This window comes from Ovis canadensis, chromosome 14 (genome assembly GCF_042477335.2).
Source record: "Ovis canadensis isolate MfBH-ARS-UI-01 breed Bighorn chromosome 14, ARS-UI_OviCan_v2, whole genome shotgun sequence".
NCBI lineage: Eukaryota > Metazoa > Chordata > Mammalia > Artiodactyla > Bovidae > Ovis > Ovis canadensis.
This window is the reverse complement of record NC_091258.1, coordinates 59,545,796-59,570,221: the sequence shown is the minus strand read 5'-3', so window position 1 is coordinate 59,570,221 and position 24,426 is coordinate 59,545,796. Positions and strand designations below refer to the sequence as shown.

The 24,426-nt window shown below is 44.8% G+C and overlaps 1 protein-coding gene and 1 pseudogene across 1 annotated transcript; one reads left to right on the top strand and one right to left on the bottom strand.

Moving 5' to 3' along the window:
* Positions 1–3,581: 3,581 nt before the first annotated feature.
* LOC138929754 (ubiquinol-cytochrome c reductase complex assembly factor 2 pseudogene) lies at positions 3,582–6,307 on the bottom strand (annotated as a pseudogene).
* A 12,224-nt stretch (positions 6,308–18,531) lies between these two features.
* TYROBP (transmembrane immune signaling adaptor TYROBP) lies at positions 18,532–24,367 on the top strand. Its single transcript, XM_069550677.1, has 6 exons — positions 18,532–18,627; positions 21,180–21,607; positions 21,987–22,013; positions 22,176–22,310; positions 22,468–22,511; positions 24,136–24,367. The coding sequence occupies exons 2-6, from the start codon at positions 21,406–21,408 to the stop codon at positions 24,199–24,201; spliced, it is 474 nt and encodes a 157-aa protein (XP_069406778.1). The 5' UTR covers positions 18,532–18,627; positions 21,180–21,405; the 3' UTR covers positions 24,202–24,367.
* The last annotated feature ends 59 nt before the right edge of the window (positions 24,368–24,426 follow it).

The window sequence follows — 24,426 nt, the reverse complement described above, 5'->3', positions numbered from 1 at the left end:
TCTGCCATAAGGGTGGTGTCATCTGCATATCTGAGGTTATTGATATTTCTCCCAGCAATCTTGATTCCAGCTTGTGCTTCATCCAGCCCAGAATTTCTCATGATGTACTCTGCATATAAGTTAAATAAGCAGGGGGACAATATACAGCCTTGACGTACTCCTTTCCCGATTTAGAACCAGTCTGTTGTTCCATGTCCAGTTCTAACTGTTGCTTCTTGACCAGCATACAGATTTCTCAGGAGGCAGATCAGGTTGGTCTGGTATTCCCATCTCTTAAAGAGTTTTCCACAGTTTGTTGTGATCCACAGAGTCAAAGGTTTTGGCATAGTCAATAAAGCAGAAGTAGATGTTTTTCTGGAACTCTCTGGCTCTTTTTATGATCCAGCAGATGTTGGCAATTTGAACTCTGGTTCTTCTGCCTTTTCTAAATCCAGCTTGGACATCTGGAAGTTCACAGTTCATGTTGAAGCCTGACTTGGAGAATTTTGAGCATTACTTTGCTAGCGTGTGAGATGAGTGCAATTGTGTGGTAGTTTGAACATTTTTTGGCATTGCCTTTCTTTGGGGTTGGAATGAAAACTGACCTTTTTCCAGTCCTGTGGCCACTGCTGTGTTTTCCCAATTTGCTGGCATATTGAATGCAGCACTTTCACAGCATCATCTTTTAGGATTTGAAATAACTCAACTGGAATTCCATCACCTCCTCTAGCTTTGTTCATAGGGATGCTTCCTAAGGCCCACTTGACTTCACATTCCAGGATGTCTGGCTCTAGGTGAGTGATCATACCATCGTGATTATCTTGGTCGTGAAGATCTTTTCTGTACAATTCTTCTGTGTATTCTTGTCACCGCTTCTTAATATCTTCTGCTTCTGTTAGGTCCATACCATTTCTGTCCTTCATTGTGCTCATCTTTGCATGAAATGTTCCCTTGGTATTTCTAATTTTCTTGATGAGATCTCTAGCCTTTCCTATCCCATTGTTTTCCTCTATTTCTTTGCACTGATCACTGAGGAAGGCTTTCTTATCTCTCCTTGCTGTTCTTTGGAACTCTGCTTTCAAATGGGTATATCCTTCCTTTCCTCCTTTGCCTTTCGCGTCTTTTCTTTTCTCAGCTATTTGTAAGGCCTTCTCGAACAACTATTTTGCCTTTTTGCATTTCTTTTTCTTGATCCCTGCCTCCTGTACAATGTCCCAAACCTCTGTCCATAGTTCTTTAAGCACTCTGTCTATCAGATCTAATCCCTTGAATCTATTTGTCATTTCCACTGTATAATCATAAGGGATTTGATTTAGGTCATACCTGAATGGTCTAGTGGTTTTCCCTACTTTCTTCAATTTCAGTCTGAATTTGGCAATAAGGAGTTCATGATCTGAGCCACAGTCAGCTCCCGGTCTTGTTTTTGCTAACTGTACAGAGCTTCTCCATCTTTGGCTACAAAGGATATAGTCAATCTGATTTTCGTATTGACCATCTGATGATGTCCATGTGTAGAGTCTTCTCTTGTGTTCTTGAAAGAGGGTGTTTGCTATGACCAGTGCATTCTCTTGGCAAAACTGTATTAGCCTTTGCCCTACTTTATTCTGTACTTCAAGGCCAAATTTGCCTGTTACTCCAGGTATTTCTTGACTTCCTACTTTTGCAAGATGGACAAGTCATGGTGGAGAGTTCTGATGAAACGTGATGCACCGGAGAAGGGAATGGCAAACCACTGCAGTATTCTTGCCTTGAGTATCCCATGAACAGTATGAAAAGGCAAAAAGATAGGACACTGAAAGATGAACTCCCCAGATTCATAGGTGCCCAATATGATACCGGAGATCAGTAGAGAGCTAACTCCAGAAAGATTGAAGAGACAGAGCCAAAGCAAAAACAATGCCCAGCTGTGGATGTGACTGGTGATGGAAGTCAAGTCCGATGCTGTAAACAGCAATATTGCATAGGAACCTGAAATGTTAGGTCCATGAATCAAGGCAAATTGGAAGTGGTCAAACAGGAAATGGCTAGAGTGAACATCGACATTTTAGGAATCAGCAAACTAAAATGGACTGGAATGGGTGAGTTTAACTCAGATGACCATTATTTCTACTACTGCGGGCAAGAATCGCTTAGAAGAAATGGAGTAGCCACCATAGTACAAAAGAGTCCAAAATGCAGCACTTGGATGCAGTCTCAAAAATGACAGAATGATCTCTTTGTTTCCAAGGCAAACCATTAAATATCACAGTAATCCAAGTATATGCCCCAATCAGTAATGCTGAAGAAGCTGAAGTTAAATGGTTCTATGAAGACCTACAAGACCTTCTAGAACTAACACCCAGAAAAGATGTCCTTTTCATTATAGGGGACTGGAATGCAAAAGTAGGAAGTCAAGAGATACCTGGAGGTATTGTTTAAACACATCGAAATAGCTAAACTCAGGTAATTCTGATACCCATTTGCTGGTTGGGAATCACTGTTCTTCAAGATGAGTGCTAAAAACTTCCCTGATGGTCCAGTGGTTAAGAATCAAGGGATGCAGTTTTGATCCCTGGTCGGGGAACTAAGATCCCACATGTCACAGGGCAAATAAGACCTGATGCAGCCAAATAAATAATAAATAAATATTTACAAAGATGAATGTTAGATTTCTTACAGTGATACCCAGGGCCTCCATCATCTCCCGTTATATAGGTTCTGATTTGGCCCCAGCCTCATCTCTCTGCCTTTAGACTTTAGGGGTTCAGCAAGACAGTCTCTAAGTGGTTTATCACCTGTGTACCCTAGGTGACCTCCTGACTTTTAAGGCGCATCCCTGGGGTTATGGCCAATGGAATCCACCCTCTCTCCGACTGGGAGAGGTACCTGCCTCAGGGCCCAGTAATGGCCTGGGCCCCCACATTCACTGCATTTCAGGAGCCTGTGTCTGTGAGGCCTGCCAATAGCACCTGCTTCCAGCCTGGCCCTTGTGAATGGTCAAGGGAGCCATTTACTGAATAGTGGAAGGCAGTTTTATACTAAGATTCCCAAAGAGCTATACCTCCCTATTCATACTCGTGTAATCCTCTCTCCTTGAATCTGCCTTGGATGTGTGAATGTGACTCACTTTAACCAATAGAGTATGAAAGAAGTCACTGCTCCCTGCAGCCAGTTCTGGCCTAAATGTTAAGATTGGGAGCTTTTGCTTTTGTGTACTCAGGAGCTCTGAGCTCCATACTGGGAAGACCACATGGAAAGGCCACGTGGAGACCTAAGGAAGCCAGGTGACAGTGAGAATAGATGCCCCTGATATATGACCCCAGTGCAGCTGTTCAAGTTATCCCTTAGCCATTTGAACTTTTCCCAAAGCAGCAGGCTCACAAGTGAAGAAGCCCCTTGGATGTTCTTTTCCTCTTGGGTGTCCTAGCCAGAGCTGACATCATGTCGAACAGAGACAAACTATCTCTGCTGTGTCCTTTTCAAATTCTTGAAATGCAGGACAGTGAGCAAATAAAGTTGCTGTTCTTCTTTTTTTTTTTTAATGGGGAAAATCAGGGTGTTTTATTGATAATGGTAATATACATGACTTCATGGTTAGGTAGGCGGGGCTATAAGGCCTGAGCCTAGGCTCCGTGCTTCTCCTTGGGCTTCCTGGGGACAAACTTCTGCAGTTTCTTCCACGTGCCTTTATTCATCTCCTTAAACTCGTCCAACATATCTGTGGACAGGATCAGTTTGTACTCTTCCAAGGACAGGCCACCGAAGCTTGTGTCTCTGGGGTGAGGGTACTTGTGTTTGCAGTAGTTTGAATGGAGCCAGGCTAAGCTCTTGCACACCTGACTATAGGCCTCAGGCTCTGCAATCTGGGTGTCCTCTCTCTCCTGAAAGGCCTGCGCTACCCACTGCCACAAATAAGTGCCCAAGTTCCTGTCTGTTTGGCCTCGTCCCCGGCCATTCCTCACAGAGCTTAAGAAAAAGCCCTTAGTGGCTGGCTGCCGATTTAGGCCTCGCTTGACTCTGCTCCTGAGGGAAGAGTTGGCCCTTGGTTGTGGTTTTAAGCCATTAGTTGTGAGGAATTTCATTATGCAGCAATGGCTACCTGATATAGGCTGAGTTAACTGTTTCCTGTTTATCCTTGGGCCTCACAGAGGAACGAGCAGAATGTTGTAACCAACATAAATACACTCACTGCCCAGATCAGGGCTAGCGTATTGTATATATGCATTTATTTGCTCACTCATTCATTCACTCACTCATTCATTCATTCACTCATTTATTCTTTCACTAGATATGGAGATCGTGGCATATGCCAAGCTCTGCTCTAGGTGCTATGGATACACTGGTGACAAGATAGACAAAATCATGGAACTCATATCATATGAAGTGTGATGTCAGTATAAGAGCAATCATCCTGTGTAATATACCAGAATGACTGGCTAAAGACAGAGTAAAGAAAGCAAGACTATTATTGAACAGAAGCATAATGTCACACCAGTTGGGTTTATGTCTCAGCCATTTGGGGGAAAATATCAATTTGGAGCCTCATCTTGCATGATAAATGAAAATAAATTCCAGATGGACTAGAGTAAAATGTGGGAAGAAAATTACACAATAAAAATCTTGAAGATGAAATAAATATTTAATAACCTCTGGGTTGAGAAAGACTTTCTGAACTTTAAGAGAGCAAATCACAGGGACTTCCCTGGTGGTCCTCTGGTTAAGACTCCATGCTTCTACTGCAGGAGGCGTAAGTTGGATCCCTGGAGATCCTGCATGCCTACCACTGGGTGTGGCTGAGAAAAAATCCTGTTTAAAAAAGAGGGAGAGAATATATCATAAAGGAAAAGACTGACAGATTTGACTGTATAAAAAGTTGAATATCCCATGTGTTTGAAAAGGGCATGACTAGGGACTTCCCTGGTATTCCAAAGGTAAAGGCTCCTTGCTCCCTAATGCAGTGGGTGCTGGTTCAATCCCTGGTTGGGGAACTAAGACCCCACATACCGACTAAAACAAACAAAAATAATTATTTTTAAAAAGACATGACTAAAATTGAAGTGAACTAGTAGAGAAAAATATTTGCAACAGGTATAATAGAAAAGTGATAAACATAATAAACATATTAATAAATTAACATGGAATTAACAGGAAAAGCCAGTACCCAAAAGAAAGATGGGCAATTAATATGAAAGGACAATTCAAAGAAGAAACACGAAGAGCCAAAAAAGATAAAGGCCAAGTTTATCCCTGGTAATATTCAAATAATTTACCCTTTGAAATACTGAGAGGCAGCCCTTTGCCTGTCAAATCAGCAAAGATGTTTGAAATGTGGTTCCCTTTGGTGAGGAGAGTTTGGGGAAATGGGAGACCCTGTTCACATTCACCACAATTGGGATGTGAAGGGGAGCAAATTTTTATAGAGAAGGATTGGGCCCCAAGTCTAAAACTTGAAAATGCTCATATCTGTTAATTCATCATTTACACTACTGGAAAGGATCTGGCAAGTGGAAAGGATTTCTCCCCAAGGATTTTTATGGCATCATTAAATTTTTTTTAAATTTGTTTATTTTTGGCTGTGCTGGATCTTTGACTTCTTGCGGTGGCTTCTCTTGTTGTGGAACATGGGTTCTAGGGTGCATGGGCTTGAGTCATTGTGGTGCAGGGGGCTCAGTTCCCCTGTGGCATGTGGGATCTTAGTTCCCGGACCAGAAATTGAACCCACATTTGCTGCATTGCAAGGTGGATTCTTAACCACTGGACCATCAGGAAAGTCTCTATGGCACCATTTTTTAATAAAGCAAAACAAACAAAACCAAATTGGGAATAATTTGACTATGACCTACTAACATTTGACAAAGGTCCATGGGATATTAATTGGTGTTTGAGAATAAAAGCCTCCTTAATAAAATGAATGTGGGAAATGCTGACTTGAATGAAGCTAAGCGAGATGCAGGAGCTTTAATTAACATGCTAGCGTCCATGATAACTGTAATAAGAAGGGCCCTCCTAGGTATTTTTTTCTAAACAAATTTATGTATCACTTTATTTTCAGTTTTTCGGCAATTGTTGTCAACTATCAAGTCATTTCTTCCACTTCATTCTATTGGCCACCTCATGACCCAAGACCTACTCAGATCAAGGGGTGGGGAAATAGATTCCTCCCTTTGATGGAAGTTGCTGTGAAATCAGATGGCAAAGGGCAAGGAGACAGGAAGGGGTGAAAAACTGGAGCCATTTTTGCAGTCTGCCAGAGCCCTTTCTTCATGTGTATGAGGAAAGGTAAATTACTAGCAGTTAAAAAAAATTATTTATTTATTTATTTGCGTGTACCAGGCCTTAGTTTCGGCATGTGGAATATAGTTCCCTGACCAGGAATCAAATCTGGGCCCCCTGCATTGGGAGCACAGAGTCTTAGCCACTGGACCACCAGGGAAGTCCCAAATTAATAGCAGTTGTTACTTGAAGAAGTAAGTCTCCTTCCCCAAGTCTCAGTGGCTTGATACAACCTTTTCATTTTATTTTTTTCCCAGGATAGCATGATGCACTCAGTGGGGTAGAGCGACCCCGTCTGGCAGCTCTGGGCTCCTTTAGCTCCCCTGCTCCCGCCCCTCATCCTCTCCATCAGTGAATGTTGAAAGAGAGGAGGGGCATACTTGAGAGGTTTTGGGGATCACTCCTGGAAGTCGACTGGAAGTCGACACACATCTGCTCACTAGCTCTTTGGGTCACATATCCAATTGCAAGGGAGGATGGGAAATGTAGTCCAGTCCCGAAGGGGCAAAGGAGAGTAGTGTTGGTGAGCCATTAGTCTCTACAACGTGTTTAGGAACATGCTGTATCTGAAAGTAAAGAAGGGTTATTGTGTTTATTTATTTGTTTTCTTGTATATCACTTGTCTTCCTTCTCTAGGTTGTAAGCTCCAGGAAGGCAGTTTTGTTCACCATTTCACCAACTAGGGGCCCGGTAAGCACTCAACAAATATATGTGGAATAAATCAGTGAATGCATGAGTGAATGAAAAATTCAGCAGTTTCACAGGATGCAATACTATGAACCAATTAAGACTGATATGTCTAAGATTCTGGGAACACGAAAAATTGTTTACATGTGAACATTTAGGTAGGGCCTAGGTTAAGTATGATAGATCCTCTGGAGGAGGAAATGGCAACCCATTCCAGTAGGTTTGCTTGGAGAACTCCATGGACAGAGGAACCTGGAGGGCTACAGTCCAGGGGGTCGCAAAGAGTCTGACATGACTGAGGGACTCACACTTTCACTTTCAGGCTAGGTACGATAGGAGTCCATAACAGAACACAATATAACAGTAGCTTAAACAAAGGAGAACTTTATTTCTCTCTAACCAATAGAAGTATCAGTAACCTCAGATATGCAGATGATACCACCCTATGGCAGAAAGTGAAGAACTGAAGAGCCTCTTGATGAAAGTGAAAGAGGAGAGTGAAAAAGTTGGCTTAAAGCTCAACATTCAGAAAACAAAGATCATGGCATCTGGTCCCATCAGTTCAGTTCAGTTCAGTTGCTCAGTCATGTCTGACTCTTTGCGACCCCATGAATCACAGCACACCAGGCCTCCCTGTCCATCACCAACTCCCAGAGTTCACTCAGACTCACCTCACATCCATCGAGTCAGTGATGCCATCCAGCCATCTCATCCTCGGTCGTCTCCTTCTCCTCCTGTCCCCAATCCCTCCCAGTATCAGAGTCTTTTTCAATGAGTCAACTCTTCGCATGAGGTGGCCAAAGTACTGGAGTTTCAGCTTCAGCATCATTCCTTCCAAAGAAATCCCAGGGCTGATCTCCTTCAGAATGGACTGGTTGGATCTCCTTGCAGTCCAAGGGACTCTTAAGAGTCTTCTCCAACACCACAGTTCAAAAGTATCAATTCTTCGGCGCTCAGCCTTCTTCACAGTCCAACTCTCACATCCATACATGACCACAGGAAAAACCATAGCCTTGACTAGATGGACCCATCACTTCATGGCAAATAGATGGGGAAACAGTGGCTGGCATTATTTTGGGGGGCTTCAAAATCACTGAAGATGGTGACTGCAGCCATGAAATCAAAAGATGCATACTCCTTGGAAGAAAAGTTATGACCAACCTAGACAGCATATTAAAAAGCAGAGACATTACTTTGCCAAAAAGGGTCCGTCTAGTCAAAGCTATGTTTTTTCCAGTAGTCATGTACGGATGTGAGAGTTGGACTATAAAGAAAGCTGAGCGCTGAAGAATTGATGCTTTTGAACTGTGGTATTGGAGAAGACTCTTGAGAGTCCCTTGGACTATAAGGAGGTCCAACCAGTCCATCCTAAAGGAGATCAGTCTTGAGTGTTCACTGGAAGGACTGATGTTGAAGCTGAAACTCCAGTACTTTGGCCACCTGATGTGAAGAGCTGACTCACTTAAAAAGACCCTGAGGCTGGGAAAGATTGAGGGCAGGAGGAGAAGGGGATGACAGAGGATAAGATGGTTGAATGGCATCACTGACTCGATGGACATGAGTTTGGGTAAACTTCAGGAGTTGGTGATGGACAGGGAGGCCTGGTGTGCTGTGGTCCACAGGGTAACAAAGAGTGGGACATGACTGAGCAACTGAACTGAACTGAACTGAACCAATAGACCAAGCATAAACAGTCCAAGGCGTCATGGTGTCAGTATGGAGGCTTCATGGCATCAGAGAGGCAAGCTGCTTTGACCGCTGGCTCTCCCATTCCTAGGGGAGTGCCCTGGGCTGAGTGGTCCAAAGTTGCTCCCACCATATCCACATTCTGTTTTTCATGTGGGAAGGGGAAAAGGAAAATGGTGACTCATCCTATGGTTCTTCTTAAGCATAGGTGAATTGAGAAATAAAATCTCAGCTTTGGTGTCTAATTTATTCTGAAGGTCAACTCTTTGCTTTTTTCCCAGGGCAAAGAGCAGATGTGTAACAGTGAGGTCAGGTCCCGAATGAGCAGTCAAAGAGAATATAGCTCCTTGTTTCAGGTAAATACAAGCGGTTTGCAAAGATGGGCAGGATGCAGATTTGCATATATGATATGGTCAGAAATATATAAAAATATATTCAGGAAAATGACAGGAAGGAAAAACAACAAAATACTGTAATGAGATTGTCTCTCAGATGTAGGTGAAGTGTTTTTTTTTTAATTTTTCTTTTTGTATCTTGCTGTATTTTTCAAAAGTTTCATAATGAGCAAGCATTAAGATCTTTTAAATTTTATTTATTGTGACATATCAAACACCTATCCAAAAAAAGCCCACAAAACCCCCAATCAAAAAGCAAAAGCACAGGATAATGAATCACTGAGTGAACACTCAGGCACACACATCCACAGGAAAAAAAAAAAAAGATGTCATTGATGCATTCTAGAAAATGTTTTGTCCTATTTTATTCATAAAACTTCCTTCTTTCTGACAGGTTACCCTAGACTTGATGGAATCCTTTCTTTGGTTTTCTTAGTAGTCTTGCCACCTATGTGTGCTTCTTAAACACTATAGCCTAATCTGGACTACTTTAAAACTCTATGTAAATGGGAACCATATTGCATATACTCTTTCATATATGTTTTTCTCCTTTCACTCAACATTCTGTTTGTGAGATAAACCCATGTTGTGACAAGTATTAGTACCTACTGTGTTTATTCTACGCAGTCAAGATATTTATTCTCATTATCACATGATGTCCCATGGTGTGAATCTACTACAAAGTATGTATCCATCTTCCTCTGATGAACATTTGTGTTGATTCCCTTGAAGGGCTTTGCAAGTAGGGCAGCTATGAAGAGATTTACACAGGCTTCCTGGTGTCCATCCACCAGTCTCTTTAGGATATAGATAGAGAGGCAGAAGTTCTGAGTCACTGGGAATACCAATGCCAAATTGTTCCCAAAGTGGTTAAACCACTGCCGATCACTCCTTCTGCAGGGTGTGGGAGTCTTGGTTGCTCCCTATCTTTTAGCAATCACACCTAGTATTGTCAGATTTTGCCATTTTTGTCATTTCTAGGTATAGAGGGGAAGGTGTCCTTTTTTGGCCTCACTGCATGGTATGTGGGATCTTAGTTCCCCCACCAGGGATCAAACCTTTGTCCCCTGCTTTGAAAGTGTGGAATCTTAACCTCCGGACCGCTCAGAAAGTCCTGAGGAGTAGGTGTTTTAATTCACATTTCCCACTGAACTTCAGAACCTATTGATACCTTTACTGCCATATAGATTTCCTCCTGTGTAAAGAGTCTGCCTAAGAGTTTTGCTCATTTTTCTTTTGGGGTTGGCTGTTTGTTTTTGAAGGAGTTACTTCTATATGCCCTACTCAAATCCTTAGTCTACATTATATGTTGGAAATATCTTCTCCCACTCTGACCATTTGGTAATGGTATCTTTTTAATGGAAAATCTCAAAACATACACAAAAGTGGAGAGAACAGTGTAATGAATTCCCACAGACTTATCACCAGCTTCAACAATTGTCAGTGTATTTGTTGTTGTTTAGTCGCTGAGTCATGTCTGACTTTTTTGTGACCCCATGAACTGTAGCCTGCCAAGCTCCTCTGTCCATGGGATTTCCCAGACAAGAATGCTGGAGTGAGTTGCCATTTCCTTCTTCCAAGGATCTTTCCCATCCAGGGATCGAACTTACACCTCTGTATTGGCAAGCAGATTCTTTCCAACTGAGCCACCAGAGAAGCCTGTCAGTATATGCTGCTAAGTCGTTTCAGTCGTATCCAACTCTGAGCAACCCCAGAGATGGCAGCCCACCAGGCTCCCCTGTCCCTGGGATTCTCCAGGCAAGAATACTGGAGTGGGTTGCCATTTCCTTCTCCAGTGCATGAAAGTGAAAAGTCAAAGTGAAGTCGCTCAGTCGTGTCGGACTCTTAGCGACCTCATGGACTGCAGCCTACCAGGCTCCCCCGTCCATGGGATTTTTTCCAGGCAAGAGTCCTGGAGTGGGGTGCCATTGCCTTCTCCGCTGTCAGTATATAGCCAATCTCATTTCCTCTCTACTTGCACCTCTTCCCCCTTTGGTTATTTTACACAAATTCTAAAAGTCTTATTATTTTATAAAAAAAAATTTAGTAAGTATCTCTAAGCAATAAAGACCTTTTAAAATATAAATATATAACCATATCACTCTAAGACATCTTTTGATGAATACAAATTATTAACATTGATTAGCCAAATGTAACAATCTTGTCTTTTGTAGTTAGTGCTTTTTGAGTCTTGATTAAGGAATCTTAGCAGATGTTAGCTATTATATATAGAATGGATAAACAGCAAGGTCCTACTGTATAGCATGGGGACTGTATTCAATATCTTGTGATGAGCCATAATGGAAAAGAATATTTTAAAAGTATATATATAATATGTCTATGTATAACTGAATCACTTAGCTGTGCAGCAGAAATTAACACATTTCAAAACAACTATACTTCAGTTTTTAAAAATTAAAAAAGGAGAAATCTTTTCTCTTCCTTGCAGTTATGCTACATTATCTTTTAAATTTTTTTGTTTAATTTTTCAATTTGGGTCTGTGATCTACCTAAAGTTGATTATTGTGCTTCGTATGAGGTGGGAGTCTAATGTAATTTTCATCCAATTAGATAGCAAAGTCAGTATATTTATTGAAAAGATCATCTTTTTCTTTTTTTTGCAGTAAAAGCCTCTATCACAAGTCAGGGGGCCATATGTACATAGGTATACTTCTAGAATCTCTGCTCTAGTTCACCAATCGTTGAATTAATATCCATTGCTTTACAAGTCTTTTAAAAAATATTTATTTTTATTTATTCATTTGATTGCACTGAGTCTCAGTTGCAGCAGTGGGATCTTTAGTTGTAGCATTTGGGATCTTGTTCCCTGGCCAAGGATCAAACCCTGGCCCCTGCATTGGGAGTATGGAGTCTTAGCCACTGGACCGCCAGAGAAGTCTGGCTTTATAAAAAGTCTTCATATCAGCTAGGGTGGAAACTATCACATTATTTTTCACTAAGAGTATCTTTGTTATAATTGGCTCTTTGTATTTTAGTATAAAATTTAGAATCTACCTGCAAGTTCCACAGAAAAAAGCTTTTAAAATCTAGATTATGAATGGATGGACATACAGGTAAACCCAGGGTTTGAACCTGGGTCTCCCACATTGGAGGCAGACGCTTTAACCTCTGAGCCACCAGGGAAGCCCAATTCAAGGGAAACTACTATCCAAATCCAATAACATGGTATAACAAACCATTATCTTCCCTGGTAGCTTGGATGGTAAAGCGTCTGCCTACAATGCGGGAGACCCAGGTTCGATTCTTGGGTCGGGAAGATCCCCTGGAGAAGGAAATGGCAACCCACTCCAGTATTCATGCCTGGAAAATCCCATGGACCGAGGAGCCCGGTGGGCTACAGTCCATGGGGTTGCAAAGAGTTGGACACGACTGAGCGACTTCTCTTCTCTTTACAAAGTTCCCTTATACAGGCTTTTCATACAGTTTGCTAGATTTATTACCAGTCACTTGATCATTTACGCTAATAGAGATGGTTACTTTTCTCCACCTTTGTTTGGTTTATGACTGGTATGTGGCAATAAAATTGATTTTTATACATTGATTTTATATCCAGTTACCTAGCTAAGTTCTGTTTTGAATTCTAATAAATTAGTCTGTAGAGTCTTCTGAACATTCTTTAGCCAGAATCATATAATCTATTAATAATGATGCCAATAACTTTTTACTTATTTTCCTGCTTTACTTCAGAGTTAAGGTTTCCAGGACAAAATTGAACAGAAGTAATAACAACAGGCATCTTTCTTTGTCTTATTCCACACTTAGAAGGAAAACTTTTTTTTTTTAGAAGGAAAACTTTTAATATTTAACCATTAAATATTTAAATCCATGTGTGCTAAGTCGCTTCAGTCATGCTTGACTCTCTGTGACCCTATGGACTATAGCCCGCCAGGCTCCTCAGTCCATGGGATTCTCCAGGCAAGAATACTGGAGTGGGTTACCATGCCCTCAGCCAGAGGATCTTCCCGACCCAGGGATCAAACCCGCATCTCTTAAGTCTCGAACCCGCGTCTCTTAAGTCTCTTACATTGGCAGGCAGGTACTTACCACTGGTGCCACCTGGGAAGCCCAAATATTTTAATACTTAACCATAAATGATGTTAGCTGTAGGTTTTTGGTAATGCTCTTCATCAAAAGATTTTTTGAAATGTTTATTTGGCCGCCCCAGGTCTTGGTTGTGACACTTGGGCTCATCAGTCTTAGTTTTGTCATGTAGGATCTTTAGCTGCAGTATAGGAACTCTTAGTTGTGGCATGTAGGATCTAGTTTCCTGACCAGGAATTGAATCTGGGCCCTGTGCATTGGGAGTGCAGAGTCTTAGCCACTGGACCACCAGGGAAGTCCCTCCTGGTGCATTCTTACCTTGATGACCTCCAGGTCTCAGCTTAAAATGAAGAGCTGAGGTTCAGACTCTCCAGTCTGGGTGGATCTGGGCCTTTACTTTTGCTCAAACCATCTTTTGCATGGAAGAAGGCGTTTGTCCCAAAGGCATTTGAGTTTTGAACTCATCTTTTGTTTTATTCAGAGTTTTCAATACTATTTCCTTACCCTTTTATTAGTGTGTGTGCTCAGTCATGTCTGACTCTTTGTGACCCCATGGACTGTAACCCGCCAGGCTCCTCTGTCCATGGGATTTCCCAGGGAAGAATACTGGAGTGAGTTGCCATCTCCTTCTCCAGGGCGTCTTCCCAACACAGGTGTCAAACCCGCATCTCTCGCATCTCCTGTATCGGCAGATGGATTCTTTACCCCTGCACCACCTGGGAGGCCCTCCCTCTAATTAGTGTTTTGCTGCTTTTAATAATTTTTTACCCCATAGATTTCATCCTGCATTTTTATCTGTTCTGCAGTGGAGATGGTTTTTGGTTTCTTTAGAACACCATTCCTGGCAGAAAAAGTCACATTATTTTTTTTTCTGCAAAATTGAATTTATTTGTTATGCTTTCTGAAATTAAAATATCTTTCCCCCCAATTATATATACTTAAAAAATGCCCTGTAAAAACAAAAAAGACAACCAAGTTTTAAAAAAGAAGAAAATAAAAATGATCTAAATCCCATTGCCCAGAGATATCACTGTTGACATTCACTTGACTACACGTTCATCCTTCTTTCTATTCAGATATACACAGTTTTACATATATCACTTTATATAAACAGCATCATGTTATACACACTGTTGTTTTCATATAGGTCCTTTACATTCAACCTTATTTTGTGTTTACCCTTCCCCATCTCCTATCCTGACCGAGGTCACCAGTGTTGCCAACGTTAACAGCCTGAGTGTATCCTTAGGTAGTTTTCTCCACCGTCACTCAAATATGCAAACATATATATATACATACATATTTATAAGGGATTCATTTTAATCATTGTTTGCACTTGTACCACCAATAGAATCACTTCTCTGCATCTTGCTTTTCTCAGTTAAAATCCCTTCAAATCAGCTTGTAGAGTTCTAATTCATTTGTAATGACTGCATTGATGATATGGGTGAACCACAATTGATAAATCCATCAAGCATTACCTTAATTATATTTAAAAGACCTACATTTTATGAATGAAAACTCAACCACTGTGGTCTAAGATGCATGCCTACTGCCAGCGTCAGGGCCACATTCCAGCCAAGAGGAAGGGCAGAGACAGGGAGATTCTCACTTCTGCCTTTAGAAACACAACCTGAAGCTGCCTGCTTTTTTTCTTCCTTTATTCCATCATCCAGAAGACAGTTAGGAGGCCGCACCTGGCTCCAAAGAGACTGAGAAACATAGTCTTGGCCAGGGGACCAGATGTCTGATTCCAAATGCTATTCCAGTAGAAGGGGAAAGAGCAACGTCTGCTGATGAGGGGTATTCCACCTTGCTTCCCTGGTGGCTCAGTAGTAAACAATCTGCCTGCCAATGCAGGAGACTCAAATTCGATCCCTTGGTCAGGAAGATCCCCTGGAGGAGGGAATGGTAACTCACTCCAGTATTCTTGCCTGGGAAATCCCATGGACAGCGGAGCCAGGTGGGGCTACAGTCCAAGGGGTCTCAAAGAGTCAGACACGACTGAGCAATCAAGCAGGAATGCACATAGAACTTACACAGAGTAAAATTCATCCTTTTTAGTGTATTGTTCTATGGGTTTGACAAATACATTGTTATTGTTCAGTTGCTAAGTTGTATCCAACTCGCAAAGAGTTAGACATGACTGAAGCAATTTAGCACGCATCCCAAATAGTATTCCATTGTATGGATGTACCACAGGTTGTCCATTCATCTGCTGAAGAACACTTGGGTTGTTTCTAGTTTGGACGTTATGACTAAACCCACTATTCATATGGCAAACTGCTTTTTATGCGAATTTAAGTTTTCATTTCTCTTGGGTAAATACCTAGGAATGGTATTGTTGGATCATACAGTAAGCATATGTTTAACTTTATAAGAAACAACTGAACTGTTATCTAAAGTATCTGTACTATTTTGCACTCCTATCAACAATGCATGAGAGTTCCAACTGTTCACATCCTTGGCAGCTCTAGATATTGTCAATTTTTTGTTGTTGTTTGCCATTCTAATAGACATGTAGTGGTATCTCACTGTGGTGTTTCTTTTTGTTTTAACCAAAGAAACTATTATCCTACATAGGAAGGGTAAGGCAGGCTGGATAGATTGGTTCCCCTGGTATTTTGGACAATTCTCATGCTTTCTATCCCAGCCGTCCAGAGCCCTCTCAACATCATCTCTATTTTTTTTTTTTTTTGGCTGTCTTCTACTTTTTAGGAATTTCTTACCTTATGAATTCAATCTCCTCAGAAATCCATTTTCCCACTTTTCCTTGCAGCTGTGGTACGGGTGTGTGTCCATGCAGATTCATCTAAAATTCCATCACTTCCTTCCCTCTGATATTTGGGTGCTCATCTTTCTTCTTCGATCATGTGTGCACTAATCTCCAAATCTTCACAAACCTCACCTGGTAAACTCAGCTAGTTCAAGCAGGGCATTTGAAACTACAGAGTTGGTTGTAGTTGCAAGGTCCCCTGCCCCCTAAGGCTTCCTAGGTGGCTCTAGTGGTAAAGAACTCGCCTGCCAATGCCAGAGACATAAGAGACGCGGGTTTGATCCCTGGGTAGGGAAGATTCCCTGGAGGAGGGCATGGCAACCCACTCCAGTATTCTTGCCTGGAGAATCCCATGGACTGAGGAGCCTACAGTCTGTGGGGTCACAGAGTCGGACACAACTGAAGGGACTTAATGCACACACATGCATAAGATTCCCCCAAAGTACCAGGGCTCTTTCCATTGTCTACTTTGTAATAGACCATCCCAGCATGTAGTGGCTTAAAACAACATTGTTTCTCATGATTCTATACTGTAAGCTGACGGGATGATTCTTCTGCTTCATGTGGTATTGCCTGGGAGTCATTCAGGGGCTCTGCATTTAGCTGGTGGCTAGAAGGGCACAGAAGATCCAAGATGACTGGATCTTTTGGGGCCCTGGGCACTTCCTGTCTGCCAGGGTGCCTTGGATCTTATCCTTGTGGCCTCTCTCTCCTCATGGTATCTCATCCTCTAGGGCCTCTTTGTATGACTTCAATCTCCAGGAAGGGAGCTTGGACTTCCTTACAGCATGGCAGCTGGATTCCAGGAGAGTAAGAGCAAAAGCTGTAAGGTTTCTTACAGCCCAGGCTCAGAACTGGCACAGCATCACTTTCACTGTGTTCTAAGTCAAAGCAAGTCATGAATTTGGTTCAGATTCAAGGGGAGGGAAAATGGACTCTGTAACTTAAATATATATATATATATTTGGCTGTGATTGGTCTTAGTTGTGGCCCAAAGGATCTTTCAGTTGTGTCATGTGGGATGTAGTTCCCTGGCCAGGGATCAAACCTGGTCCCCCTGTGTTGGGAGCATGGAGACTTAGTCACTAGACCACCATGGTAGGTTTTTTAAAAAAATTTATTTAATTGAATAATAATTGCCTTACAATATTATGTTGATTTCTGCCATACATCAACATGAATCAGCCATAGGTGTACATATGTCCCCTCTCTCTTGAACCTTCCTGCTGCCTCCCTCCCCATCGCACCCCTCTAGATTGTCACAGAACCCTGGTTTGAGTTCCCCACCAGGGAAGTTTTTAAACATGTATTTGTTTTTGGCCATGCCACATGAGATCTTAGTTCCCTGACCAGGGATCAAACCTGTGCCCCTCACTATCCCTGCAGTGGAAGTGTGTGGAGTCCCAGCCACTGAACCATCGGAGAAGTTCCCCCTCTGTAATTCTTGATGAGGGGGTAGTATGTGCATATTGAGATGAAGAAAATCTTGGTGACTGTGTTTGGAGACTACCTACCATGGGTGGCTTAAATGAGGTAGAAGTTTCTCTCTCGCATGAGTCCAGGGCTCCTCCAATGTGATGGGTACAGAGGTTCCTTCTATCCTGTTGCTCTTTTGTCCTCATCCACTTGTTTTAATGTGATCACTCCCTTACTGAAATTCCAGCAAATGAGAAAGTTGAAGAAGGATAGAGTATACCCTTCCATGAAAGCCATGGCCTATACATTGCTCATTCACTTCCAACATGGCCCATCAGCCAGAGTGAAGTCATATGGCCTTTTAAATGCAAATGAAGCCAGGAGACACAGTCTTTAGTCTAGTGGCCAGAGGCCCAGAGGAAAATTCTGCATGAGGGACAGCAGGTATAAAGGCCCTGAGGTGAGAATGAGCTTGACTTACTGGAGAAACAGCAAGAAGGCCAGTATAGCTCCAGTAGGGGAAGTAAGGGGAAGGGAGGAAAGAGGAGGGGACAGAGAGATGGACAGGTCTTTATATAAACATATGTTTTCTTTTTTTAATTTAAAAATTTTTATTATTTATTTTGGCTGCACTAGGTGCTGGCCGAGGCACGTGGGCCCTTAGTTGGTGCGTGCAGGGTTCTTTAGCTGCCGCTTGTAGGCTTAGTTGCGGTATCTGGGAGTTCAATCCCTGGGTTCCCCGACCAGGGGTTGAACCCGGATGCCCGATCCCTACCAGCCTGGTCGCATTGAGAGTGCTGAGTGCTATCTGCTGGACCACCAGGCAAGTCCCTGAATATGTGTTTGCAGGTCTCTGCAGTTCTCTTCCTTTGTGGAATTGCTGGATCTATGTGTAGGTGACTATTTAAAATTTAAAAATATATGTATTTATTCTGGGGGCAATGTCAGGTCTTAGTTGCAACACTCAGGATATTCCATTGCAGTGTTGCAGCAGCTTAGTTGCTCCGAGGCATGTGGAATCCTAGTTCCCCAATCAGGGGTTGAACACATGCCCCTTGCACCGCGGGGCAGATTCTTAACCCCCGGACCACCATAGTAGTCCCTGTGACTAAGTTTATAAGAAAATGGAAGCTCTTTTCCAAAGTGATGGTTCTATTCCACATTTCCAATTGCTCCTCATCTCTGCTGACACTTGACAGGCTCTGTCTTTTGAATGTTCGTCACTCTAGTGGGCGTGTAGTGGTGTTTCACTGTGGTTTTAGCTTGTGTTTCCCTCATGACTAATGATGTTGAACGCTTTTTCACATGTTATTCGGCTAGTCACATCTCTTCTTTGGTGACGTGTCTGTTCAAATCCTTCGGCCATTTTAAAAAGTGAGTGATTTGCCTCACTTTTCAAAAAGCTTCCCCTGGCTGCTGAGGGGAGGGTGGACGCTGGTGGGGTTGGGAGGAATGGAAGCAGGGAGTGGGGGAAGGGACTGTAGTTTCCACAGAGGCGAGCTTGTCACAGACTCAACCCATGGCTTGTTTTTTGGGACAGTCAACTTTGACCTTCCCCAACGCTTGGGCTGCTGCCAAGAGTCTGAGACACTTTACAGATCTCGTGGGGTTTGGGGCAGCCCTGCTTCCTGGAGTTGGGCACTGCGGGGAGGGGTCTGCCCTCCATCTCTGTCTCTTCCTTCCCCCAGTGGGATGCAGACTCTGGACTGGAGACCAGCTGGCATATTAGGGTCTGTACCAGTACAGCTTTGCTTGTGCTTAGTCACTCAGTTGTGTCCAGCTCTTTGTGACCCTATGGGCTGTATGGACTGCAGCCTGCCAGGCTCTTCCGTCCATGGAATTTTCCAGGCAAGAACACTGGAGTGGGCTGCCATTTCCATTTCCGGGGAGTACAGCTGTACCTGTGGTTAAAATATTGGAATGCTTCACATTGCCACCACTTCAGCCCATTCCCTTGGAACACCCTGGACTTCCCCACATCTCAGCAACCAAAGGGGGACCCCAAGACTCCAACCCAGCCCTGCAGCCACATCTGATTAGATGGTGCCTGGGTTGTGGGGCTGTTAGACTGGGGACAGCCCGGGCCTGGCTGGAATTGGAAGAATCAGATCAGGAGGCTGAGACTGAGAGGTAGAAGGAGGATTTTTTTTTTCTGAAGGGGAGCCCAGAGCTGGAGACATGAATTGTTTAGTCACTATGGCATGTCCAGCTCTTTTGTGACTCCATGGACTATAGCCCGCCAGTCTCCTCTGTCCTTGGGTTTCTCTAGGCAAGAATATTGGAGTGGGTTGCCATTTGCTTCTCCAGGAGATCTTTCTGACCCAAGGATTGAACCCATGTCTGCGGATTCTTTACCACTGAGTCACCTGGGAAGCCTTGAATTGCTAGTAACAATAACAACGATATTGATAATGATTAACATTCACTGAGCATTTACTGTGTGCCAGGCAGGCCTGATTCTCACGGACCTCACAAAATCCTCACAAGAAACTGGACCACTGCTGCCACATCCTGGCCCCCTGCTCCCAGCCCTGCCCCCAACAGTCACGTCCCCACGTCCAGCCAGAGGGAGCCTGTTGACTCCTGAGTCAGATCAGGGCCCTCCTGGCTCAGAGCTTCCTCTGGTCGCTGACTGCCCCCGGCTCACTGGGCTGCAGCCACTTGAGATGCCTGAGCAGGCAGGCCCTGCTCACTCCAGACCTGGGGGTGGTAGCGGCGTGTTGATTCTTCTGTGACAGGACTCGGCCAGGCCTGGGCAGTGGCAGTGTTTACCCTCTTCCGGACTCCAAATACCCACCCCCAACTCCAACAAGTCACTCAGGGTCTGTCTCATGACTGGCATCCAGTTTCCCCTTTTTCTTTCCTGAGCCCAGGCCCGGGGAACTGTGAGTGTGCCGCCTGGACGGGGCTTCCTGCCGCTGGCCCATCCCCCTGTAGCCCCTAACCTCAGGTTCCTCCTTCCCCAGCTGTGGCTCCTCTCCTGTTGCGGCTAAAAGTCCTTGTCATCTCCTGGGTGGCCTCTCTCAGTACGGGCTTCCAGCCACTTCCTCATTTGACAGGGGCAGCCCAGCCTGGCCGAGTGTCACCCATTGCCCCCACCTGCCACACCCCAAAGCCCTAGGCCTGGGTCTGTGCTGTGTGCATCTGTGTGACTGCCTAGTCTTCTCCCTCTTTCTCTGCCTGGTCGCCACTTTCTCCTTCCCTCGCCTCCATCTTGGTTCTTTTCTCTTTTTCTTCAAGGGTCAGATATCTGTCCTTGGGTCCTGGGTTCTATGTCCACATTTATTTGCTGTGTCACTTTGGACGAGTGTCTTTATCCTTCTCTAAAATGGAATAAAAGCATCTACCTCCTCAGGAGGGTGTGCTGTGCTTCATTGTTCAGTCATGTCTGACTCTTCGCGACCCCATGGACTGTAGCCCACCAGGCACCTCTGTCCATGGGGATTCTCCAGGCAAGAATACTGGAGTGGGTAGCCTATCCCTCCTCCAGGGGATCTTCCCAACCCAGATCTCCCGCATTCCAGGTGAATTCTTTACCATCTAAGCCACCAGGGAAACTCAAGAATACTGGAGTGGGTAGCCTATCCCTTCTCCAGGTGATCTTCCCAAGCCAGGAATCAAACCAGGGTCTCCTGAATTACAGGTGGATTCTTTACCAACTGAGCTACCAGGGAAGCTGCCTCAGAATGGTGTGCTTGGGTTTAAATGCATTAACACTTGGACAGGGTGCCTGTGCGTTACTAAAACCCGTATCCTGGTGGTCTCTTTTAATATCCTATGAACATTACAAGGTTCTGATTGTCAAATAAATATAACTGGTGCTTATAAAAAGCTGACAAGTGTCAGACCCTGTTCTAGAGATACAAATTTATTCAACCCTCACAACACCCTTCAAAGTAGGTATTATTTTACTCCTTGTTTTACAGGTGAGGAAACTGAGGCCCAGAGAGGTTGAGTGACTTTGCTCAAGGTTGTCCAGCCAGGAAGAGGCAGAGATTAGCTCCAATCACAGTCAGCCAGAGACCCTCCTGTGACAATGATGGTGGACCTCTGTCTGGGGGTGGAGGTTGAATGGACACATGCGCCCATCGCCCTTCATTCTAACCACTGGAGGCTGCAGCCTGGGGTGTTTGGGCCTGACTCTCTTTGGTGATGTCTGTCTGTCTCTGTTCCTCCTCCCCCACCGTCCCCTCCTCCCTCCTGCCACCACCCACCTCAGACTTCCTCCTTTACTTGGTTGGACACTACGCCACATCCCACCCGCCTTGGACTGTGGTGTCCAGCAGCGTTGCCTGCATCATGGGGGGCCTTAGACCCTCCGATAGGCTCCTATCTCTCCTTCTGACTGTGGGTGGTGAGTTGGGGGCTTCTGCAGCTTCTGGGCTCAGCACGGGGCAGGGCAGGGAGCTGGGTGGAAAGAGAGAATTGAAGTGGGGCGGGGGAGTGTTGGGACTGCAGCAGATCCCCAGCTCCCCAAACCCTATGAGTCTCTCCCAGAGCCTGCGCTCCTACCCGCCCCAAGATTTAGCCTCGGGGAGAAGCAGAGGGAGCGGACTCTAAGAGTGTTGCGACAGGACAAGTCGATGTAGAAGGAACACAGTCCAGAGGCCTTGATGACGGCCCCCAGCTCCTTCTCGTGCGCGCCGGGCATCAGGAGACACCCTCCCCAGCTTCTATGCCTACCCCGCAGTCACAGCCCCGTGTCTCGGTTTACCTTCTTTTCCTCTCCTCAGGTCTCAGCCTCGTCCAGGCCCAGAGGGGTAGGTCTAGACCTTGCAATCCCCCACCCTACCTCCCAAAGATCGCCCCACCTCTGGACCCTTCCCCGGCCTCTCCACACCTCCCCCGCTGATGACTGACACCTCCTCCCAATTCCTACTCCCAGTGGCCTCCCCTGACTCCTATAACACATCCATTCCCAGAATGCAACTGCTCCTCGTTGAGCCCAGGCGTGCTGGCAGGGATCGTGCTGGGGGACCTGATGCTGACCCTCCTCATCGCTCTGGCTGTGTACTCCCTGGGTCGGCTGGTCCCTCGGGGGCGAGGGGCTGCGGAGGGTGAGTGGGGCTGGCTGGGGATGGCCTGGGACCCTCTGAGGACTTGCCTGGCAAGGGAAGGGTAAGCTCCCAAGTCACAACCTCCCAAAGGGAGGTGATGGAGGGGCTGACTTTGGAACAAGAAAATAGTCCCAATTCTCACCCCACCCCTGAGCAGTGACCCGGAAACAGCACATCACGGAGACAGAGTCGCCTTATCAGGTAAGGAAACCAAGTTCTTGCCTCATCTCTCACTCCGGCCCTGTGGTTGTCTGTCCGAAATGGCCCTCTCCCAGTCCCGGCAGAACCCAGACCCTGAAGCCACTTTCTCAGGAGCTCCTCAAACACTGAACATGAAGCGTCCAAAACTGCTTTCAGTGATCAGTCATGACCTTACGCTCAGCTTACCATGTACGGAGGGGAAATTCAGGGATGATTTGCCTCAGCCAGAAGGCAGGAAAAGCCCAGCCCAGGACATGCTGATTTCTCAGAGAAGTCCTCTGAAGAGCAGAGGATATAATTCAACCCAATTTACTAACTTTAAAATGAGGAGTTTTAGAATTAATAGTGGGGGGCAGGGAGCAGATCTTGTCTCCTTTTGAGAAACTGACAAAAGCCAGAGACTCCTCAGAAAAAATCCATACGAAAAACGTAAAACTGTTCATATAATCTACGGGCAGTGCAAGTATCCTTGAAACCCTCCTTAAGAACGATGATACAGGGACTTTCCTGGTGGTCCAATGGCCAAGACTCCACGCTCCCAATGCAGGGAGCTCAGGTTCAGTCCCTGGTTAGGGAACTAGATCCCATAGGCCGCAACTAAGAACCATGATGCAAATGTCATCTTTCCATCTTCCACCCCGTCAGTGTTATTCTTAACCCTTTACGGGGTCATGAGTTCCTCTGAGAATCTAATGGAAGACAAACAGACCCTCTCCAGAAAGATGAACTCCCAGACCAGGCATTTGTATGTGATTTTAGGGATATCTGAGGCGGGCATCTTGGGGCCACAGACCCTTACCCCACCCCCACTGTGAACCCTGCTCTGTGAAGTCTGTTTTATTTGTCTGCAACCAGCTCTGGTTTGCCCCACTCGTGGCTTGAAAGTCTCTCTGTAAAGTATAAGAATCTCAAGTTTGGCTCCATGAGGACCAGAAGACTCAAGGGAATTTCCAGTTCCTGGGAGGCAGTAACATTTTAGGGCAAAGCCCCAATTCATTCATTCCTTTGGTGAAATTTGTTGAGGGGTTATTTAGGCTAGATGCTGGCGAGCTTACATCCTAGCTGGAGAGACAGTCTTGAAGCAAATTAACAAGATCACTTGGGGAGGCAGTGTGAAGAAAATAAAGCATATTGATGTGACAAGGACTGGGCTGAGAGGAGGAGAAACTAGAGATGAGGGAACCAAGAAATGTCTCTCAGGGAATTCCCTGGTGGTCCAGTGGTTAAGACTCTGTGCTTCCAATGCAGGGGGGCCCAGGTTTGATCTCTGTTCCACATGCCATGTGGTCAAAGGAAAAGAGAAATGCCTCTCTGAGAAAATGCCATGAGCTGAGACTAGAAAGGGGAGAAGGAGCCTCCCATGGGAATATCTGGGGGACTGGTGTTCCAGGCAGAGAGAAGAGCACACCCAAAGGCCCCTTGCCTGGGGCGTAATGGTGAGGCAGAGGGAAGAGGCGAACACTGAATGCCTTTGAATAAAATCCCAGATCTCTTTCATGGCTACAAAGTTGAAGAAGCTTCCAGAGGCCTTGCCAGCCCCTGGAAGAAAGCTAGATTTTCAGTTTATTTGGTCCATACCCTGGTGGTCCTTTCACTGATGGTCCATACCCTATCCATCCCTTAGGAGCTCCAGGGCCAGAGGACAGATGTCTACAGCGACCTCAATACACAGAGGCCATATTACAAATGAGTCCAAAGCAGGGCAGTCAACAACCTGATGTCTGGATCCAGTCATTCCTGATGCCTGCTCAGCACTCTACTCCTAATCTCACCAAGACACAGATGCACAGAGTGGCCTCCATAAGATGTCAGACCTCTCCCCACTATTGCCCCCAAATAAACATTCGAGCACACAAGCAATGCTGAGTTATTCCAGATCCCTGGGCTGATGGGGTGGGGATATATGGAGTCCTGG

Bases quoted from the DNA above. Each gene is read 5' to 3' on its own strand.
- TYROBP (XM_069550677.1), top strand. From the start codon at position 21,406: ATGTCTGTCTGTCTCTGTTCCTCCTCCCCCACCGTCCCCTCCTCCCTC. The intron at 21,608-21,986 runs GTGAGTTGGGGG...TCCTCTCCTCAG, and splicing joins TCTCCTTCTGACTGTGGGTG to GTCTCAGCCTCGTCCAGGCC. The intron at 22,512-24,135 runs GTAAGGAAACCA...TCCATCCCTTAG, and splicing joins AGACAGAGTCGCCTTATCAG to GAGCTCCAGGGCCAGAGGAC.